The sequence below is a fragment of the Rhinatrema bivittatum genome, chromosome 4, assembly GCF_901001135.1.
Source record: "Rhinatrema bivittatum chromosome 4, aRhiBiv1.1, whole genome shotgun sequence".
Taxonomy (NCBI): Eukaryota; Metazoa; Chordata; class Amphibia; order Gymnophiona; family Rhinatrematidae; genus Rhinatrema; species Rhinatrema bivittatum.
In genome coordinates this window covers 333,919,129-333,936,868 of record NC_042618.1, presented here as the reverse complement: position 1 = coordinate 333,936,868, position 17,740 = coordinate 333,919,129, and the positions used below count along the sequence as shown (strand labels likewise).

At 42.6% G+C, this 17,740-nt stretch overlaps 1 protein-coding gene across 2 annotated transcripts in view; it reads left to right on the top strand.

Moving 5' to 3' along the window:
* SEC14L1 (SEC14 like lipid binding 1) overlaps positions 1-17,740 on the top strand; it is a 152,791-nt gene that overhangs the window by 93,998 nt on the left and 41,053 nt on the right. For both annotated transcript variants that reach the window (XM_029600393.1, XM_029600394.1), the window contains exons 10-11: positions 10,709-10,797; positions 17,580-17,650. In XM_029600393.1, the coding sequence (XP_029456253.1) occupies positions 10,709-10,797; positions 17,580-17,650 (160 nt within the window). The remainder of the gene's footprint in view (positions 1-10,708; positions 10,798-17,579; positions 17,651-17,740) is intronic.

Genomic DNA, 17,740 nt, shown 5'->3' with positions numbered 1-17,740 from the left:
GGAAAATTCCCAAGGTGAGTGCAGTGTTATCCGCGGTTACCAAGAAGACTACCATTCCGGTGGCAGGGGCAGCGGCTTTGAAGGATATTCAGGATCAGAAACTGGAAATCCTCCTTAAAAGGCAGTTTGCAGTTTCGGCTCTAAGCCTGTGTGTGGCAGTTTTCGGCAGTCTGATGCAGGAGCACAGTAAGTCGGGAATGACCATGAAATGGCACAAGTGGCCCACTTGGAAGGGGGAGCAGCCTGTGTGGCGAATGCCCAGAAGCATGGTCTCAGTGGTAGCTACGAGGAGGCTACTGTGGTTATGAAATTGGTCGGTGGATGTGTGGTCTAAGGCCCATCTGTCTAACCTGACCTTTAAGGGGGAAGCTGCTGTTTGGAGAGAATCTGAAGCAGCTCATGAAGCAATTGGGGGAGTCGAAGGGTAACAAGTTGCCTGAGGACAAGAAGAACCCCAAGAAGCTTTTTTTCCTCTATGTTGTTGATTTTGGTAGGCAAGGAGGTTTCGTGCTGGCAGGAGTCGGGCGCCAGCTGCCCCAAAGCAGAGTTCTGGTCGACAGCAGTCCTTTCAGGCCCCTGAGGGACAGTGGGACCCAAGCTGGGCGCAGAAACAAGATCGGGTAATGAAGGCGTGCGGGTCCACTCTTCTCCAGAGGCTATTGGAGAGAGGCTGGTCCTCTTTTATGAAGAGTGGACCCAAACTAGCATCCGATCAGTGGGTCCTGCAGGTGGTGAGAGAAGGCCATGGTTTAGAATTTTTTTCGGCCAAAATTAAAAAAAAAAAAAAAAAATTTTTTTTGGCTGCTCAGGGACGTGTTTGTAATCTCCCGCTGCATCTCCCAAAGCAAGCAGGAGACGTTGCAGCATCTGCAGCTTCTGCGAGCCATTGTTCCAGTGCCTCCCCTGGAGAGGGGACAAGGTCGTTACTCCATGTGCTTCGTGGTGCCCAAAAAGGAAGGCACTTTTTGGCCCATTCTCAACCTGAAGAAGGTCAGTGCTTCCCTACAAGTGCTGCACTTTCAGATGGAGTTGCATATGGTGATAGCTGCGGTTCACAAAAGGGGAGTTTCTGGTGGTGTTGAACTTGTCAGAAGCCTATCTGCATATCCCCATTTGGACTGACCACCAGACGTTTCTGAGGTTCATGGTACTAGGGGAACACTTCTGTTTTCGAATATTTCCCTTTGGGTTGGTGACAGCGCCATGCACTTTCACAAAAGTGAAGGTGGTAGTGGCGGCGGCTCTCAGGAAGGAAGGTATCCTGTTGCACTCGTACCTGGATGATTGGCTGATACGAGCAAAGTTGGAGGTGGAGTGTGTTCGCTTAGTCCAGCGGGTTCTGCAGCATCTGGAATCGCTGGGCTGGGTAACAAACCTTGCAAAGAGTCATCTGGAGCCAAGCCAATCCCTGGAATATCTGGAAGCTCACTTCAGTACCCGACTGGGGATGGTGTATCTGACTATGCACTGTAACAAAATGATTGTTATGCTCCGACATCTATCCCTGCTGGGATCAAGTGGTGCAGTAGGCAAAGCAGGATGTAAATTGCTTCGCTCTGATCCTGGTCCTCCCAAATTGGCCTCCATCGCTGCTTAAATCGTTGTCATCTCATTTAAACGATGGGGACATCTAAGAGCCTTAATAAGACAAGTGGCACAGTAATGCTCAAGAGTTACTAAAAAAGACAAGTCGATGAAGGGGAAAATGGCGAACAGGAAGAACACCATATGCCGGTGATTGTTGACCTAAAGGCAGCTGTAGTGGAGGCATTTACTTCAAAATTTAATAAAATCATGGACAAAATAAATGAAGTAAATAGGAGGATGACTGCTTATGATCTGATTCGCTGATGTGGAACAATGCATCTGACAATCATGACGCATTAAATGCTGCTATGGAGGAAGTTGCTGCCTTAACTCTGATTCACAAACAAGGCGAATGGCTAGATCTTGAAAACAGATCTTGCCTTAACTTATATTTTATTGGAATCTCTGAAGCAGTTGGTGAGTCTGATTTGTCGCATTTCCTTGAACTGGCTGAACAAGAAGTTAGGCCTCTCTGACTCGAGGGCTGCTGTGCATTGAAAAGGGCTCATCATCTGGGCGTGAGGAAGGAGGGGGGGCAGGCTGTCCACGAGTGGATATTGCCAGAATTTTGGAATTTGCCATAAAACAGATTCTTCAGGCATTACGGTCCTAGAAAACATTACTACATCATAATCGTAAAATGCTGGTTTTTCATGACTATTTCATCTGACAGGCTGCACAAAGAAAGGAATTTGCTTCAGTCGGTTCAAAACTATATAATTTTGAGAGTGATGTTCGCATTCCTATTTCCAGCAAGACTAAAAATTATTCTTCCAACTGGAGTGAAATGGATTCAAACGGCTGGCTCCTTTTGAGCTGCTGCGCACCTATGACCTGAAATACCTGATCTGGAAGTTCATAATTTTGGTGGCAGTCACTTCAGCATGCAGGGTCAGCAAGCTCCAGGCCTTAGTGACTTATCTACCTTATACTAAATTTTATCATGACAGGTTGGTCTTGTGCACGCACCCTAAGGTAATGATGGACTTCCATCTTAACCAGTGCTTCATTCTGACAACTTTCTTTCCTAGGCTCCATTCGCACCAAGGCAAACGAGCACTGCACAGTTTGGTCTGCAAGCGAGCATTAGCCTTCTATCTAGAGCAGCAGAAGCCCTTGCAGTCCACCCAACTTTTTATTGCTTTTGATAAGAATAGGTTGGGAGTTGCCATTGCCAAACACTATCAAATTGGCTAGCAGATTGCATCTCCTTTGTTATGCCCAGGCGGGACTGCATCTCGAGGGTCATGTCAAGGCTCATTCTGTCAGAACCGTGGCAATATTGGTGGCCCACTTGCAAGCAGTTCCTGTGAAGGAGATCTGGAAGGTTGTGACGTGGAGTTCTCTCCACACATTCGCATCTCACTATTGTCTGGATAGGGGATGGTTGATGTGACAGTAGGTTCGGCAAGTCTGTCCTTCGGAATCTCTTTGAGGTGTAAAACCCAACTCTCCTTGCTTAGGGCCCATTGTTTTGGTTCAGACTGTCTCCCCCTCTGTTATCAACAGCACTGTTATACTCGTTGGCACCTGATTAGGTGTCATCTGGTCCCCTTTTGTGTTGGGCAGCAGTCTGTAGCTAGGAATTCACCAATGTGTGAGGAATACAGTCCTGCTTGTCCTTGGAGAAAGCAGAGTTGCTTACCTGTAAAGGGTGTTCTCCAAGGACATCAGGATGAAAGTCCTCACGAAACCCGCCTGCCAACCTGTAGAGTTGGGTTTCTCCTTTATTTCCAATCTAATTCTATAAGACTGAAGAGGGACCCCGCATGGTATAGGGCATGCTCAGTATGCCAAGTAAAGTTCTGGAAACTTTGACAGTTTTCCATGCCAGGCTCCATCTCTGGCTTTTTTACCTGGTTCTCAGTCACAATTTTTTACTGACTGGCATGGTTAAAAGGGGAGGTGAAAGAAGCTATTTTAGCCAAAAGATCTTCATTCAAAAATTGGAAGAAGGATCCAACAGAAGAAAATAATATAAAGCATAAACATTGGCAAGTTAAATGTAAGACATTGATAAGACAGGCTAAGAGAGAATTTGAAAAGAAGTTGGCTGTAGAGGCAAAAACTCACAGTAAAAACTTTTTAAAATATATCTGAACCAAAAAGCCTGTGAGGGAGTCAGCTGGACCGTTAGATGATCGAGGGGTTAAAGGGGCACTTAGAGAAGATAAGGCCATCGTGGAAAGATTAAATGATTTCTTTGCTTCGGTGTTTACTGAAGAGGATGTTGGGGAGGTACCCATAATGGAGAAGGTTTTCATGGGTAATGATTCAGATGGACTGAATCAAATCACGGTGAACCTAGAAGATGTGGTAGGCCTGATTGACAAACTGAAGAGTAGTAAATCTCCTGGACCGGATGGTATACACCCCAGAGTTCTGAAGGAACTAAAAAATGAAATTTCAGACCTATTAGTAAAAATTTGTAACTTATCATTAAAATCATCCATTGTACCTGAAGACTGGAGGATAGCAAATGTAACCCCAATATTTAAAAAGGACTCCAGGGGCGATCCGGGAAACTACAGACCGGTTAGCCTGACTTCAGTGCCAGGAAAAAATAGTGGAAAGTGTTCTAAACATCAAAATCACAGAACATATAGAAAGACATGGTTTAATGGAACAAAGTCAGCATGGCTTTACCCAGGGCAAGTCTTGCCTCACAAATCTGCTTCACTTTTTTGAAGGAGTTAATAAACATGTGGATAAAGGTGAACCGGTAGATATGTATATTTGGATTTTCAGAAGGCGTTTGACAAAGTTCCTCATGAAAGGCTTCTAGGAAAAGTAAAAAGTCATGGGATAGGTGGCGATGTCCTTTCGTGGATTGCAAACTGGCTAAAAGGAAACAGAGTAGGATTAAATGGGCAGTTTTCTCAGTGGAAGGGAGTGGATAGTGGAGTGCCTCAGGGATCTGTATTGGGACCCTTACTTTTCAATATATTTATAAATGATCTGGAAAGAAATACGACGAGTGAGATAATCAAATTTGCAGATGACACAAAATTGTTCAGAGTAGTTAAATCACAAGCAGATTGTGATAAATTGCAGGAAGACCTTGTAAGACTGGAAAATTGGGCATCCAAATGGCAGATGAAATTTAATGTGGATAAGTGCAAGGTGATGCATATAGGGAAAAATAACCCATGCTATAATTACACAATGTTGGGTTCCATATTAGGTGCTACAACCCAAGAAAGAGATCTAGGTGTCATAGTGGATAACACATTGAAATCGGTACAGTGTGCTGCGGCAGTCAAAAAAGCAAACAATGTTGGAAATTATTAGAAAGGGAATGGTGAATAAAACGGAAAATGTCATAATGCCTCTGTATCGCTCCATGGTGAGACCGCACCTTGAGTACTGTGTACAATTCTGGTCGCCGCATCTCAAAAAAGATATAATTGCGATGGAGAAGGTACAGAGAAGGGCTACCAAAATAAGGGGAATGGAACAACTCCCCTATGAGGAAAGACTAGAGGTTAGGACTTTTCAGCTTGGAGAAGAGACGACTGACGGGGGGGATATGATAGAGGTGTTTAAAATCATGAGAGGTCTAGAACGGGTAGATGCGAATCTGTTATTTACTCTTTCGGATAGTAGACTAGGAGGCACTCCATGAAGTTAGCATGGGGCACATTTAAAACTAATCGGAGAAAGTTCTTTTTTACTCAACACACAATTAAACTCTGGAATTTGTTGCCAGAGGATGTGGTTAGTGCAGTTAGTATAGCTGTGTTTAAAAAAGGATTGGATAAGTTCTTGGAGGAGAAGTCCATTACCTGCTATTAAGTTCACTTAGAGAATAGCCACTGCCATTAGCAATGGTAACATGGAATAGACTTAGTTTTTGGGTACTTGCCAGGTTCTTATGGCCTGAATTGGCCACTGTTGGAAACAGGATGCTGGGCTTGATGGACCCTTGGTCTGACCCAGTATGGCATGTTCTTATGTTCATTATTACACTGCAAAATGTTTTGGCTGTGGATGGCTCGTGCCTTTCATTTCAGGAGTTGCAAAATCAAATTTGGGTTACTGGGTACTGCTCTATTTCCATATTTAGAATTGAAACATTTGTTCCATACCAAAAGGGAACTTAACACAAGAAACTGTCCTGAAAATAGAAGATCTTTTTCATATTGAGAGGAGACTTTTATCTATATCACTTCTTTATAAAGATCTCCAGAAGGTAGCCAAAGATAATACCAGTGAGTCAATGATGGGAATTTCTTTTAATTTCAGTAAAAGAGATTGTCAGGTTTTATTGGCTTAAAGGCTATTTTTTTTCCAATATGTATCTGAGAGAATTGCAATTTAAGTTCTTCCATGGGGCTTATATTTCCCAATCGCTGGCTTTTCATGCTAAACTGACCATTTCTATGGTGTGTAAAATGTAAACAGCCTAAAGGGTCACTGTCCCATGCTTTTTGGAGTTGTGATCACAGCATGAAGTTATGAAAGGTTTTACACTTTTTGTATAACCTGCTGGGCTATAGTATTCCATTTTCACCTGGATTGATTTTATTTGAAAAGGATCTCTCCAAATATTTTTTGAAGAAGGGGGATATTCTTTTTGCACGGAAAGCTTTCCTTTTAGGGAAGAAATTGATCTTACTAGTGTGGCAAAATGAAACATCACCATCTTATTGGCAATGGAGAAATTCCTTACATGATATGATGTACATGGAATCCCTGGGTTTGGCTAATGATTTTCATGTTGTACGAAAGAATTTTTAATGGTACGAGAATAGTATACAGCTAATGAGAAGTGGAGACGATGAGCGGTATACGATTAGGTTTAAACCATAAAGAGTAGTATAGCGCTATATGAGTTCATGGACCCTTGTCTTTAGATTTTTCAATGATTGAGGCTTAAGAATTAATTAGATCAACATATCCTTCTTTATTAAACAATTGCTTGCAGATAAATCTTTTGGTCCCCCGACACTGGGCTTTTGGGCTTTGTCCCTCCCGACGCAGCCCTTGTGGCGAAACACGATCTGTGTCAGGGGGCTAAACTATTTATCTGCAAGCAATTGTTTAATAAAGAAGGATGGTTCATGCAGTTAGTATAGCTGTGTTTAAAAAAGGATTGGATAAGTTCTTGGAGGAGAAGTCCATTACCTGCTATTAAGTTCACTTAGAGAATAGCCACTGCCATTAGCAATGGTTACATGGAATAGACTTAGTTTTTGGGTACTTGCCAGGTTCTTATGGCCTGGTTTGGCCTCTGTTGGAAACAGGATGCTGGGCTTGATGGACCCTTGGTCTGACCCAGTATGGCATTTTCTTATGTTCTTATGATATGATGATCTGATTAATTCTGAAGCCTCAATCATTGAAAAATCTAAGACAAGGTTCCATGAACTCATATAGCGCTATACTACTCTTTATGAGAATAGTTTATCCCATTGGGCCAGGAGTCAGATATTGAACAGTTTGTAATATATTGGAATTGAAGTAGTTATGGGGGAGACTAGAATAGTGATTGGGGTTTATTTTATATTGCTGGTTTCTACTCTGTTTACTGGCTTGACCTTTTGGATGCACCTGAACAAGGCATTCGAAGAGTCATGTTTCAGCATACTGAGACGAGGTGAAAATGGAAATTGTTTGTATTGTTAAGGTATGGTACAGAAGAACATGCATACTGGGTCAGTACCTTTGTTGTACGTGAAATGTGAATGGCAGACTTGTTTATGCATTTTTTTATATATGGTGGTGTAGACTTGCCTCATGTTGAGATTGGGTCTGTTTCTTGTCACATTGTACCCTGATAGGTTTTATTCAGAAAAAAAAATCATTTTGAATTAAAGGACATGTATTCCTTGAATCCAAAGAGTTTATTCTCAGTGAAGAACATAATAAAATAAATACAAGATCAGAAGTGTACAAAAGGCTAACATACTCCAGCAAAAAAAGCAAAATTAAATATAGATTAGGATTTAAGAAGACAGATGCTATTAAATGGAGGAGTACGGTTTTTGAATTGCTGGAGAGGTATGAATTATCCTCGGATCCAGTTACATTATTTTGAGACTAAAGGACAAGTTAACTGGATGATATTCTTTCACAATTATTCTCTGGAGCCATATAATGAAGTTTTAATTGAGATCCCAGTGCATAATTCAAGGTTTGACATTATTTGTGAGTTTACAATGTGAACTGTATTGGAACACCCCCCCCCCCCCCCCCCCCCCCCCCCAAATAAATAAAACTGGAATTTATTTCCTTTGTGAAGAATTTCAAATCTGTGTCTGGTATGAATTGCAGTGGCAGAGTATTACATTTTTTCTGAAGGAACTTGAAAACCACTGAGATTTTGAAGATTTCTGATGGAAACCACTTTTGTAGGTCATGTCACCCGAGGTGGAGGATTAATCTGTTTTTATTCATACTCAAGTCGATGCAATACAGTGCGCTCAAGCTAGCACACAGGTTAACCCGCGGTTGGATTCAAATTTTGGACACGTGTACATAACCCCTGATGCAATAAGGGGATCGACGCAACCAAAATGCGCATCCATATGTGGGCATAGCTAATAGCGCTGATCGTGTGTAAATGCCATGTCGATGAGGCTATTAGCTAGTACCCCTGATGTAAAATAAATAACCGTGCGCCCAATGCGCACATTTTAACCCTCAATTTAATGCCAGCCCCGGAGCTGGCATTGTCTTCAGGAACCCTAAAGGTTGAACAGAATAGCAGAAAATACTGCTTTTCTGTGGTTCCTCAGACTTAATTATTGTGGAGGTATTAAGTTGGAGGAACCACAGAAAGCAACATGAAGAAAACATTTTTTTAAAGTCTTGACGGCGGTGAAGTTAGGGAAACTGACTGACTGAGCGCCCATTTTTCCCTCACAGATATTGCATCGGCCTGCAGTTGTTTATGCACTAAAGCAGAAAAGCAAACTTTATTTTTCAAAAGAACATCTCTTGATCATTACTTTCTTAGCATAACCAATATATGTGCAGCTTAAAGTTCTTGTAACATGATCCCGTGCTTACAGGAATGTACAGTACTTGTTTCCAAAGACTGTCCCACAGAACAGCGATGCCCAAACATGTTTAATGGCCAGAGAAGAATTTTGAATCTACCATTTATCCATATTAAGGATATTCCTGCCTGTGTTCCAAAATAGTTCTGAAATAGTTTTAATTGTGTAACCTTTCACTAATTGCATTCTGCTTCAGTAGTATAACAGAGGTGCCTTAGTCTTGGTTCAGCTGTGAATTGAAAATGAAGACTCAATTGTATAAGATTGACTTAAAAGCAAGCCTTGCCAGAGGTTTTTCCCTCACATTGTTCTGCAGGGAGAGCTGCATAATTAAAGATAGCAGAGCTTAAATTAGCATGACAATGGAGCTGCCTGAACATAAAAGGATTTTCTTTAAAGAGAGGAAATATATGGAGCAGCTATGCCTCTGTTCTGTTAAAACCTAATGGGGAGGTTTGTACTTTGTCCTGATGCTTTGACCTAATCAGTGGTATAACTCTCAAAAGCTAGATAGAAATGTGATAAGTTAGTCTATGAAAAAAAGGTATGGAGAGGTGTCGCCAGCAGCTTTACCGCTAAACTTTTATTTCTACATATCTTGATAATTGAAACATACTACAGAAACACTATAGTGGGCATTTCTTTATCTCATTAGTGTTAATGATTCTATGTATCATAGGAACCACACCTTTCACAATGAACAGTACCTGGGTAACACTAATTTTTATAAAAGGCCTATATTACTAACACGAAGTGAAAAAATTTAAAGTCCACTTGTCTCATGAGATTCTATGAATAACATATCCCTAACACTAATTCACATATTCATCATAATTTGTAAAAAGCAGAATTGATAGAAATGTTCTTTACTTAATACCACACTGTGGTTATTGAGTTACATAATCAAATTGCATTGTAATTCATTAAAAAAACGGCTCTTAAAAGCATAAAAATCAGATTTTTCAAGGATTTTTTCCCACAGACCTACAATAGAGGGAAAAATTTGGATAAATCAGGCTCTGACACATTGGTAGGATTTTGCCAATATCAAAATATGATCAGGGATTTGAAAATTCATCTATTACTCGCCAAGGATGAAATGTACATCCACTTTCAAATGTGTGCATTTCTTCTTATCCCACCTTCTCTCTCTTCTCCCTCTCCCCCCATTGCTCTGCTGCTTCCTCCCAGCCCCTAATCATGGCCAAAAAACTCTCAACAGCTGAGAAATCAAGGCATGCATTTTTGGAACCCTGCATTTGATCATTTTTAAGAAATTATCATCTCTGCTGTTGACTTTTGTTTTAACATGTGAAAGCAGAATTTGAGTGTTAAAGTGATATTTTTCAAGAAAACTTAGGTTGCCGGATCTAAAAATAGTCATGGGTTTTGAGAAATATTGGCAATAGTGCAGGGGCTTAAAGAAATTGCCTTATGTAGTCTTCTTAGCCTAGGTGCAGATCTGTCTTGGATCACACACTGATTTGTTTAAGCCACTGTTGCATTACAGAATGAGTTCTGATCCTGCTCATTGGAGACTCTAAATTTGGGTTTATAATCCAGTGTCGGGTGGTAGTGATTGATTGAGAGGAGATGGTCAGTAGCATGTGTTTGAACGTTTAGGTAAGGCTTCAGGTTGAGTGAGGTCTTTTGGCATATCAGGAGGTAGAACTTGGATTGTTCCTCACTATGAAATAGACTAAATGAAGAAAACACTAAAATGTAGCGAAAAAACAAAAGCCATAAAATTCCTTTAAAATTAAGCACATTGGGGTCCTCTTCTAATAATTCCCTGTTGATATGTATTTTCCCTGTTGATATGTATTTTCCAAGCCTTCTGTTAATATGTGAACCGGTATGATGTCCCCACTAATACCGTTATATAAAAGTTTCTAAATAAATTCTTCATCCTGCTTGCATTCCAAGTATCCTGCTTCATATTTGGAATTTATTTTTACCTTAGGTTCTCTTTATGGTGTTATTCTATCACAAACAGAGAAAAATTAAATCCTAACAGATGCAGAACCTCAGTGGAATATTTTATGTTCATAATTGAAAAAATGTTTGTATATTTTATTAACTTAGAGGAAAGTTATAACTCTGAATTTTGTTTTTAGACGGTCGCCCGCTCTATATGCTGAGATTGGGACAGATGGACACAAAAGGGTTAGTGAGGGCCCTGGGAGAAGAATCTCTTCTTCGACATGTAAGTACCAAAACCCTTCCTTTAGCTTTTGGACAATTGAGCCAATATAACTTGTTCATGGATACTCTAAAGCTATTTCTCTAAGCATTTGCTTCACTAGTTTGACTGTATTGTACTCATTCCCAGATTTGCTCTGGAGAGTCAGATCTTTCCTCTGCTTCACCAGTATCATGGATCTGTTTTGATTAGCAAATTCAATTTGACTTGGCTATCAAGGGCTCAAAGTTGATTTTGAATATGACTCTACTTTATGAAGCAAAGTTGTACAAAATACTTTCGGCTTTAAATTAATCTGTATTTTGATACAGGTTTTCATTTGATTTTGCTTGTCATGTTGATTGAAGATTTAGATACAGATGATATATATTCTACCAGCAATCAAAAAGCAAGTAATTTTCTTTAGCTTAAAATAAGCCAAAGTTGTCTCCATTGAGCAGAAAGGTTTCATGCAGAGATTTGTACCAACCATCCTTATAATTCCTCAGTTCAAACATTTAATTTGACCTTCCATTTGCATATGTGTTTTTACTAGATTGTAAGATCTGCGCAAGGATGGACTAATTCTTATGTGTATATCTAAAGCACTGCATATGTTGGGTAGGACTATAGAAATTATTAGTTACTGGAAAATTTAGCCCTGCACAGGATGATATTTTAAGTTATATCATTTAATGGATGATTCATTAATCTGGAGAAAAACCTCTGTTCAAGCTGTGAAATGTTGGGGTTTTTTTGGTTTTGGTTTTTTTTTTTTTGAGGGGAGATTTTTTTTTTTCTCCTAGGACAAGCAGGATGGTAGTCCTCACAGATGGGCTCCATCTGATGTTACCCGGAATGGAAAACTTTTGTCAAAGTTGCTAGAACTTTGACTGGCTCACTGAGCATGCCCAGCATGCCACTATCCTTGCCGTGCATCCACGTGGGGTCCCTCTTCAGTCTCTTTTTTTTTTCTTTGAAGTAGTTGCCTCGCGGTAGTGGGGCTCTGCTCTTAACTCATCCTTTTCAAAGTATTTCATCGCTCGTTTTTGACGTTCTCAGCACTGGGTCCCTTTTCTTCAATCGGTGCCATCCAGCATGCGGTAGGTGTTTAAATTTTCCCTTCTTGTGGTCGATTCCCGGTAAGTCGCCTCTCGGAGACTGAGGGCCATCAACCACTTGCTGGCTATTTTTCGTGGCATCCAGTTTTCGCTGATGCCCTTCATGCCTGCAGACCATGTCTATTACTGATCCGCATGAGATCTGTATCTTCTGCCTGGGGGCATTGCATGATGTCCAAGGGTGCCATCTGTGTGACCAGATGACCCCCAAAGGTCGTCGTGCCTGGCGGGATAAGATGGAATAGCTTTTTGCCGGAAAATCTGATCCATCTACTTCGGCATCGGGGGCATAAACATCTAGAGGCCGAGGGGAGCCATTAGATGCGGGTCTCTCTCTCAAGGAGCCAGTGATAATCTGTCTCCGGTGTCACATTCAAGGACGTCAGGATCTTCACCTTCCTCGGCTCCGGCGAAAGACCAGAGCGAACACCAAGGGAAGTCTAGCAAGCATCATCACCAGTCACCATTGGTGCACGGCTCCGGGACCAGTGCGACAGCAGCAGCTGCTGTGCCGCCACCAAAGCGACCCCATGGAGAAGAGGCACCGACCTCTATCAGACCCAGGAGTACAAGATGTTCCACACTGTTTGCGGTGCTGGGCACCGAGCCTCCTCAGGGCTCAGAGGAGGCTCTGGTGATGCCTCCTCCTCCATCCGTCTTAACCACAGCAGACTTTCAGGAGGAATTGGACCACAGGGTTCAGCAGGTGGTGCTCCGAGCCCTGAGGGGTATTGAGCCACTGTCGGTACCAGTCCCCATGCTGGTCCCCGAGCCTGCGCAGTTTCTCTTGGCGCTCCTGCTAGTATCTAGACGTCCTTCTGGGTGTACTTCCGATGCAGCCAGTACCTGGGGAACCATTGGTTTCCCAGTGGCCACCTATGCCGTCCTCTGGAGCAATTCCCATTATCAGGCCCTCTGAGGAGAAAGATTCTGTGTGGCCGACGGTGCCCTCGGGGCCCTTAGTACCGCAGCCGGGCTTCCCCAATCCCTTTCCCAGACCATCAGGGATCTCTGTGCCATCAATGCCCACAGTGCCCTCTATGCCAAAACAGAGGCTTGGGCAGGGACTCTTCATGCCGGTCCCTGAGAATTCTGAGTGAGGAGGAGCCCCCTTTATGTTCCCTGGGAAGGTGACACATCCGCATCTTCCTCGGAGCACTCAGATGACCTTTTTTCTGAGCCATCTCCACCGGATGAGAGGCATCTCTCTCCCCCAGAGGATCTTTCCTTTGCGGGCTTCGTCCAGGCTATGGCCAAGGCCATATCATTCTAGCTCCTCACGAAAGAGGACACAGCACAAAATACAGGAGGTCCTCTAGTTTGTTGATGCCCCAAAGGGAGATCTTCAAGGAACTTCTCCTTAGGATCTGGGAGCACCCTGTGTCCATTCTTCCAGTCAATCAGAAGACTGATGCCATTTACCTGGTGCAACAAGCCTTGGGCTTTGAGAGGAGCCATCTCCCTCACCAGTCAGTGGTGGTGGAGTCTGCCCTCAAGAAGGCAAGCACTCTTGCACCCACACCTCTGCTCCACCAGGTCAGGAACACAGGACTTTAGATGCCCTAGGCAGGAAGGTCTTTCAGGGTGCTATGCTCATCATCCGTATTGTGTCCTGCCAACTGTATCTGACCCAATATCACAGGAACCAGGTCCAGGAATTGTCGGAATGCCTACCCCAGCAGCAGCAGGGCACTTTCACGGCAGTAGTGCAGCAAGGCCTGGAGGCAGGCAAATATGAGGTGCAGTCCACTTATGATGCTTTTGAAACAGCGGCAAGGGTGGCTGCAGTGGGCATTGGTGCCTGCAGAATGGCCTGGTTTCGTGCCTCAGACATTCAACCAACGGTCCACAGGGGAGAATCGGGCGTTCCAACCACACAAGTGGTCGCTGAACCCACCTCTGTAGCAGACTGAATCTTCTGCCCGTGGGGAACTCAAACTGTGGATTTCTTTGCCTTCCCTTGCAACAGCAAAGTCAGCCACTTCTGCTCCCTGTACAGGAGCAACGGGAAGCTAGCCTTGGACAACTTTGCCTGCTCTGGGGCAAGGGTCTTTTATATGCATATCTTCTGTTTCCGATGGCAATAAAGACTCTCATGAAGTTCCAGAATGACAAGGGGACCATAATACTGGTGGCCCCTTATTGGCTGAGGCAGGTCTGATTTCAAATCCTGCAGGACCTGTCTGAAAGCCCATCCATCTGGGAACCTCCCCAGATCTGATCATACAGGATCGAGGCATGCTGCACCATCTGATGTCATGGATGTTGAGAGGCTAGTCCTGCAGTCCTTTGATCTCTCTGAAGACATGTCTCAGGTACTGATAGCTTCAAGAAAGCCTTCCATCAGGAAGTCTTACAGGCTCAAGTGGAGGAGGTTCTCCATCCGGTGTGGAGGTCATGGCATGGATCCATTTGCCTACCCCTTGCCGCAGTTGCTAGACTACCTGTGGCACTTCTCGGAGGCTGGCCTGAAGACCAACTTGGTCAGGATCCACCTGAGTGCCATCAGCACTTACCATCAAGATATTGGTGGTATGTCCATCTCTGTGCAGCCCATAATAGAGCAATTTATGCTGGGCTTGCTTCAGGTGAAGCCCCCTTATGCATACTCCTGTTGTGCCCTGGGACCTCAATGTGGTGCTAGTGAGGTATGCATGGACCCGTTCGAGCCTATGCACTCCTGCGATCTGAGGTACTTAACCTGGAAGGTTCTCTTCCTCATGGAGGTCACATCGGTTCACAGAGTTAGTGAGCTTCAGGCGTTGGTGACATATCCGCCCTACACGAAGTTTTTATGATAGGCTGATCCTGCGTTCTCACCCTAAGTTTCTGCCTAAGGTGATGACTGATTTTCATCTTAATCAAGCTATTATGCCACTCACCTTTTTCCCCAAGACCTCATTCTCACCAAGGTGAGCAGGCTCTACACAGTTTGGACTGTAAGAGGGCTTTGGCCTTCTATCTCGAACGCACTGCAGGCCAAAGGCAGTCCACGCAACTCTTCATTTCCTTTGACAAGAACAGAATGGGCATTGAAGTGGGCCAACAAACTCTGTCCATCTGGCTGGCGGATTGCACATCCTTCTGCTATGCGCAGGCAGACCTTCAGCTTAGAGGCTGTGTAAAGGCTCACTCGGTGAGAGCCATGGCGGCATCGGTAGCCCACTTACGAGCGGTTCCCATTGCCGAAATCTGCAGAGCCACAGCGTGGAGTTCCCTACACACTTTTGCTGCTCACTACTGCATGGACAAGGATACTTGACATGACAGTAACTTCGGCCAATCTGTCCTTCGTAACCTCTTCCAGGCTTAAAAACCCAACTCTCCCTGCCTAGGGTCCATTGTTTGGGTTCATGCTGACTCCCTGTGTTACCAACAGCACTGCAGTTATTTTTCTGCCCTTTGGCACCTGGTTTTGGTGCCTGTTGGTTATAAGCCTTACCAGGAGCAGCCTTAGCTTTGTATTCACCCATCTGTGAGGGCTACCATCCTGCTTGTCCTAGGAGAAAGCAGAATTGCTTATCTGTAACAGGTGCTCTCCTAGGACAGCAGGATGTTAGTCCTCAGGAAACCCGTTTGCCACTCTGCGGAGTTGTTCTCATGAGTTTTATTTTTTCACTCATAAACTTTGTGTTGCGCGACTGAAGAGGGACCCTGCTTGGATGTCAGGTAAGGGCATGCTTAGTGTGTCAGTCAAAGTTCTAGAAACTTTGACAAGTTTTTTGTGCTGGGCTCCATCTGATGATCAACAAAACAATCAGAACTTCACAATTACATGTTAAACCACAACTTTTCTTGCAGTTACTCCCGGATGTTAAAAATCAGAGGAAAAAAGACCTCAGGACCTCATGTTTGTTCTAGATAGAACATTCAACATGTAAGAGGTGATTTATAATCTGTCTTTCAACAGAGAAAGGATCGGATGTTGGACGTCATGATTTAGAAGTAACTGCCTTGAAGCAGCCTCACGGCAAAACATCAGCTGATGTCAGCTCAAAGAATAATGAATGAACCCAGTACACATCTGGCATGACCACAGCATTATTTAATGCTTGATTCAGATAAATTAAAATTATCGCATCCGAAGGATACTATCATAAATTCTGAACATTCAATTTGTTACAATTGCAATACTATGCATAAGTTTTAAGAAAATGAAAAATGATAAAACAAAAAAATATGATTAAATAAAAGTTTTGGAGGTTGGAGATTTTTTAAAGACAGATGATTATAAATCACCTCTTACATGTTGAATGTTCTATCTAGAACAAACATGAGGTCATGAGGTCTTTTTTTCCTCTGATTTTTAACATCCGGGAGTAACTGCAAGAAAAGTTGTGGTTTAACATGGAGTTGTGAAGTTCTGATTGTTGATTTTTCAATTACTTCACTGAGTTACCTTTATTGGCTTTGGATACTCTCCATCTGATGATGTCACCCATCTGTGAGGCTAACATCCTGCTGTCCTAAGAACACCTGTTACAGGTAAGCAACTCTGCTGTATTCAAGAAATGAAAAAAACAAATTTGTCAGAAAAGAGAAGTGAAAGTGATAAATTGAATCAGAACCCATAACTTTAATTCTAAAGTAACACTGTATTTGCAGATGTGATGGGATCTTCTTTTTCACTTTAATCTGTATGCAAAATTTTGTGTGCTCTACAACTTCTTAAAAGGTTAGAATCTAGCATTCCAAATACGAAGATATAGGCGCTTCTCCCAGTTCTGTCCAGAATTTTCTGACGTGATGGACAGCTCTAGAGAGTTTATACAATGCAGTTTATCTAGAATTGATTGTGTATCAGCATTATAAGTGATGCTGGATGGGCATGTGTTTATGCGCTAGAAATTAGAGCAGTGACTAATGGCAAGATCCATTCTGATTATAGTCAGGCAGCATGGTTCCAGTGGCATATATATAAAAAAAAAAAAGAGGAATAAGGAGTAAGGCAGTATGGAAAGAAAGAGTTCCTATCTAGACAGAACTGAATTCTAGTAGCTGCATTGGTTTTGGAGAAAACTGAAATCTTAATGAGTTCTGATACCTTTTGTTGGACCAACATAATTAATAGATGTAGCACAGGAGCTTTGGAGACTATACAGGTTGCCATTTTCAGATGGGGTCTCTTCCTCTTAAAGATGGGCAGAAAAATATTTAGGGCCTGATGTTTCCAATTGTATGTGAAAAAAAAACCTGTTTCTATGCATAAATTGCTGTTTGAAAATAAATATGGGGCTATGCAAGTAAAAGTATGTACAGAACACAACTTCTTACATAGTAAGCAGGTAAGCTGAGGGTGAGGAAAGGATTTACGTGCCGCTGTCTATTTCAGAAGTATGCGTATAAATCCACATGCACAAAGTTATGCCTGTTCTCAAGAGCAGTGTAACTGCATGTATGCTGAGCCAGGTCCCATGCACACCCTTGAATTTTCAAAATGGATATGTACATAAATCTGTCTTGAAAATCTAGGATCAAGTCTGCAGGTAAAAAGTGCATGCAGATTTTAGCTCTACGCGGGCTGTCTAAAATTCCCCCCTTCCACATGCCCCTCTTTCATAAATCTGAGCACAGCCCATCCTACAGGAAAGCTACATCTGAAAGTTGAGCATAAAAATATTTACAAGTGAAATACTCTTTGGTGGGAAAGTCCAAACTTTTTGCTAACAGAAATCTGTTTGACAGGTGCTATCCATAAATGAGGAAGGACTGAGACGCTGTGAAGAAAATACCAAAGTGTTTGGTCGGCCAATTAGGTAAATCCTCAGTATTTGTACTGTTAGACCGATCCTGAAAAACTTGACAGCAAGGCAGATTGGAACATTATAACTTGTTAAAAATTCTAA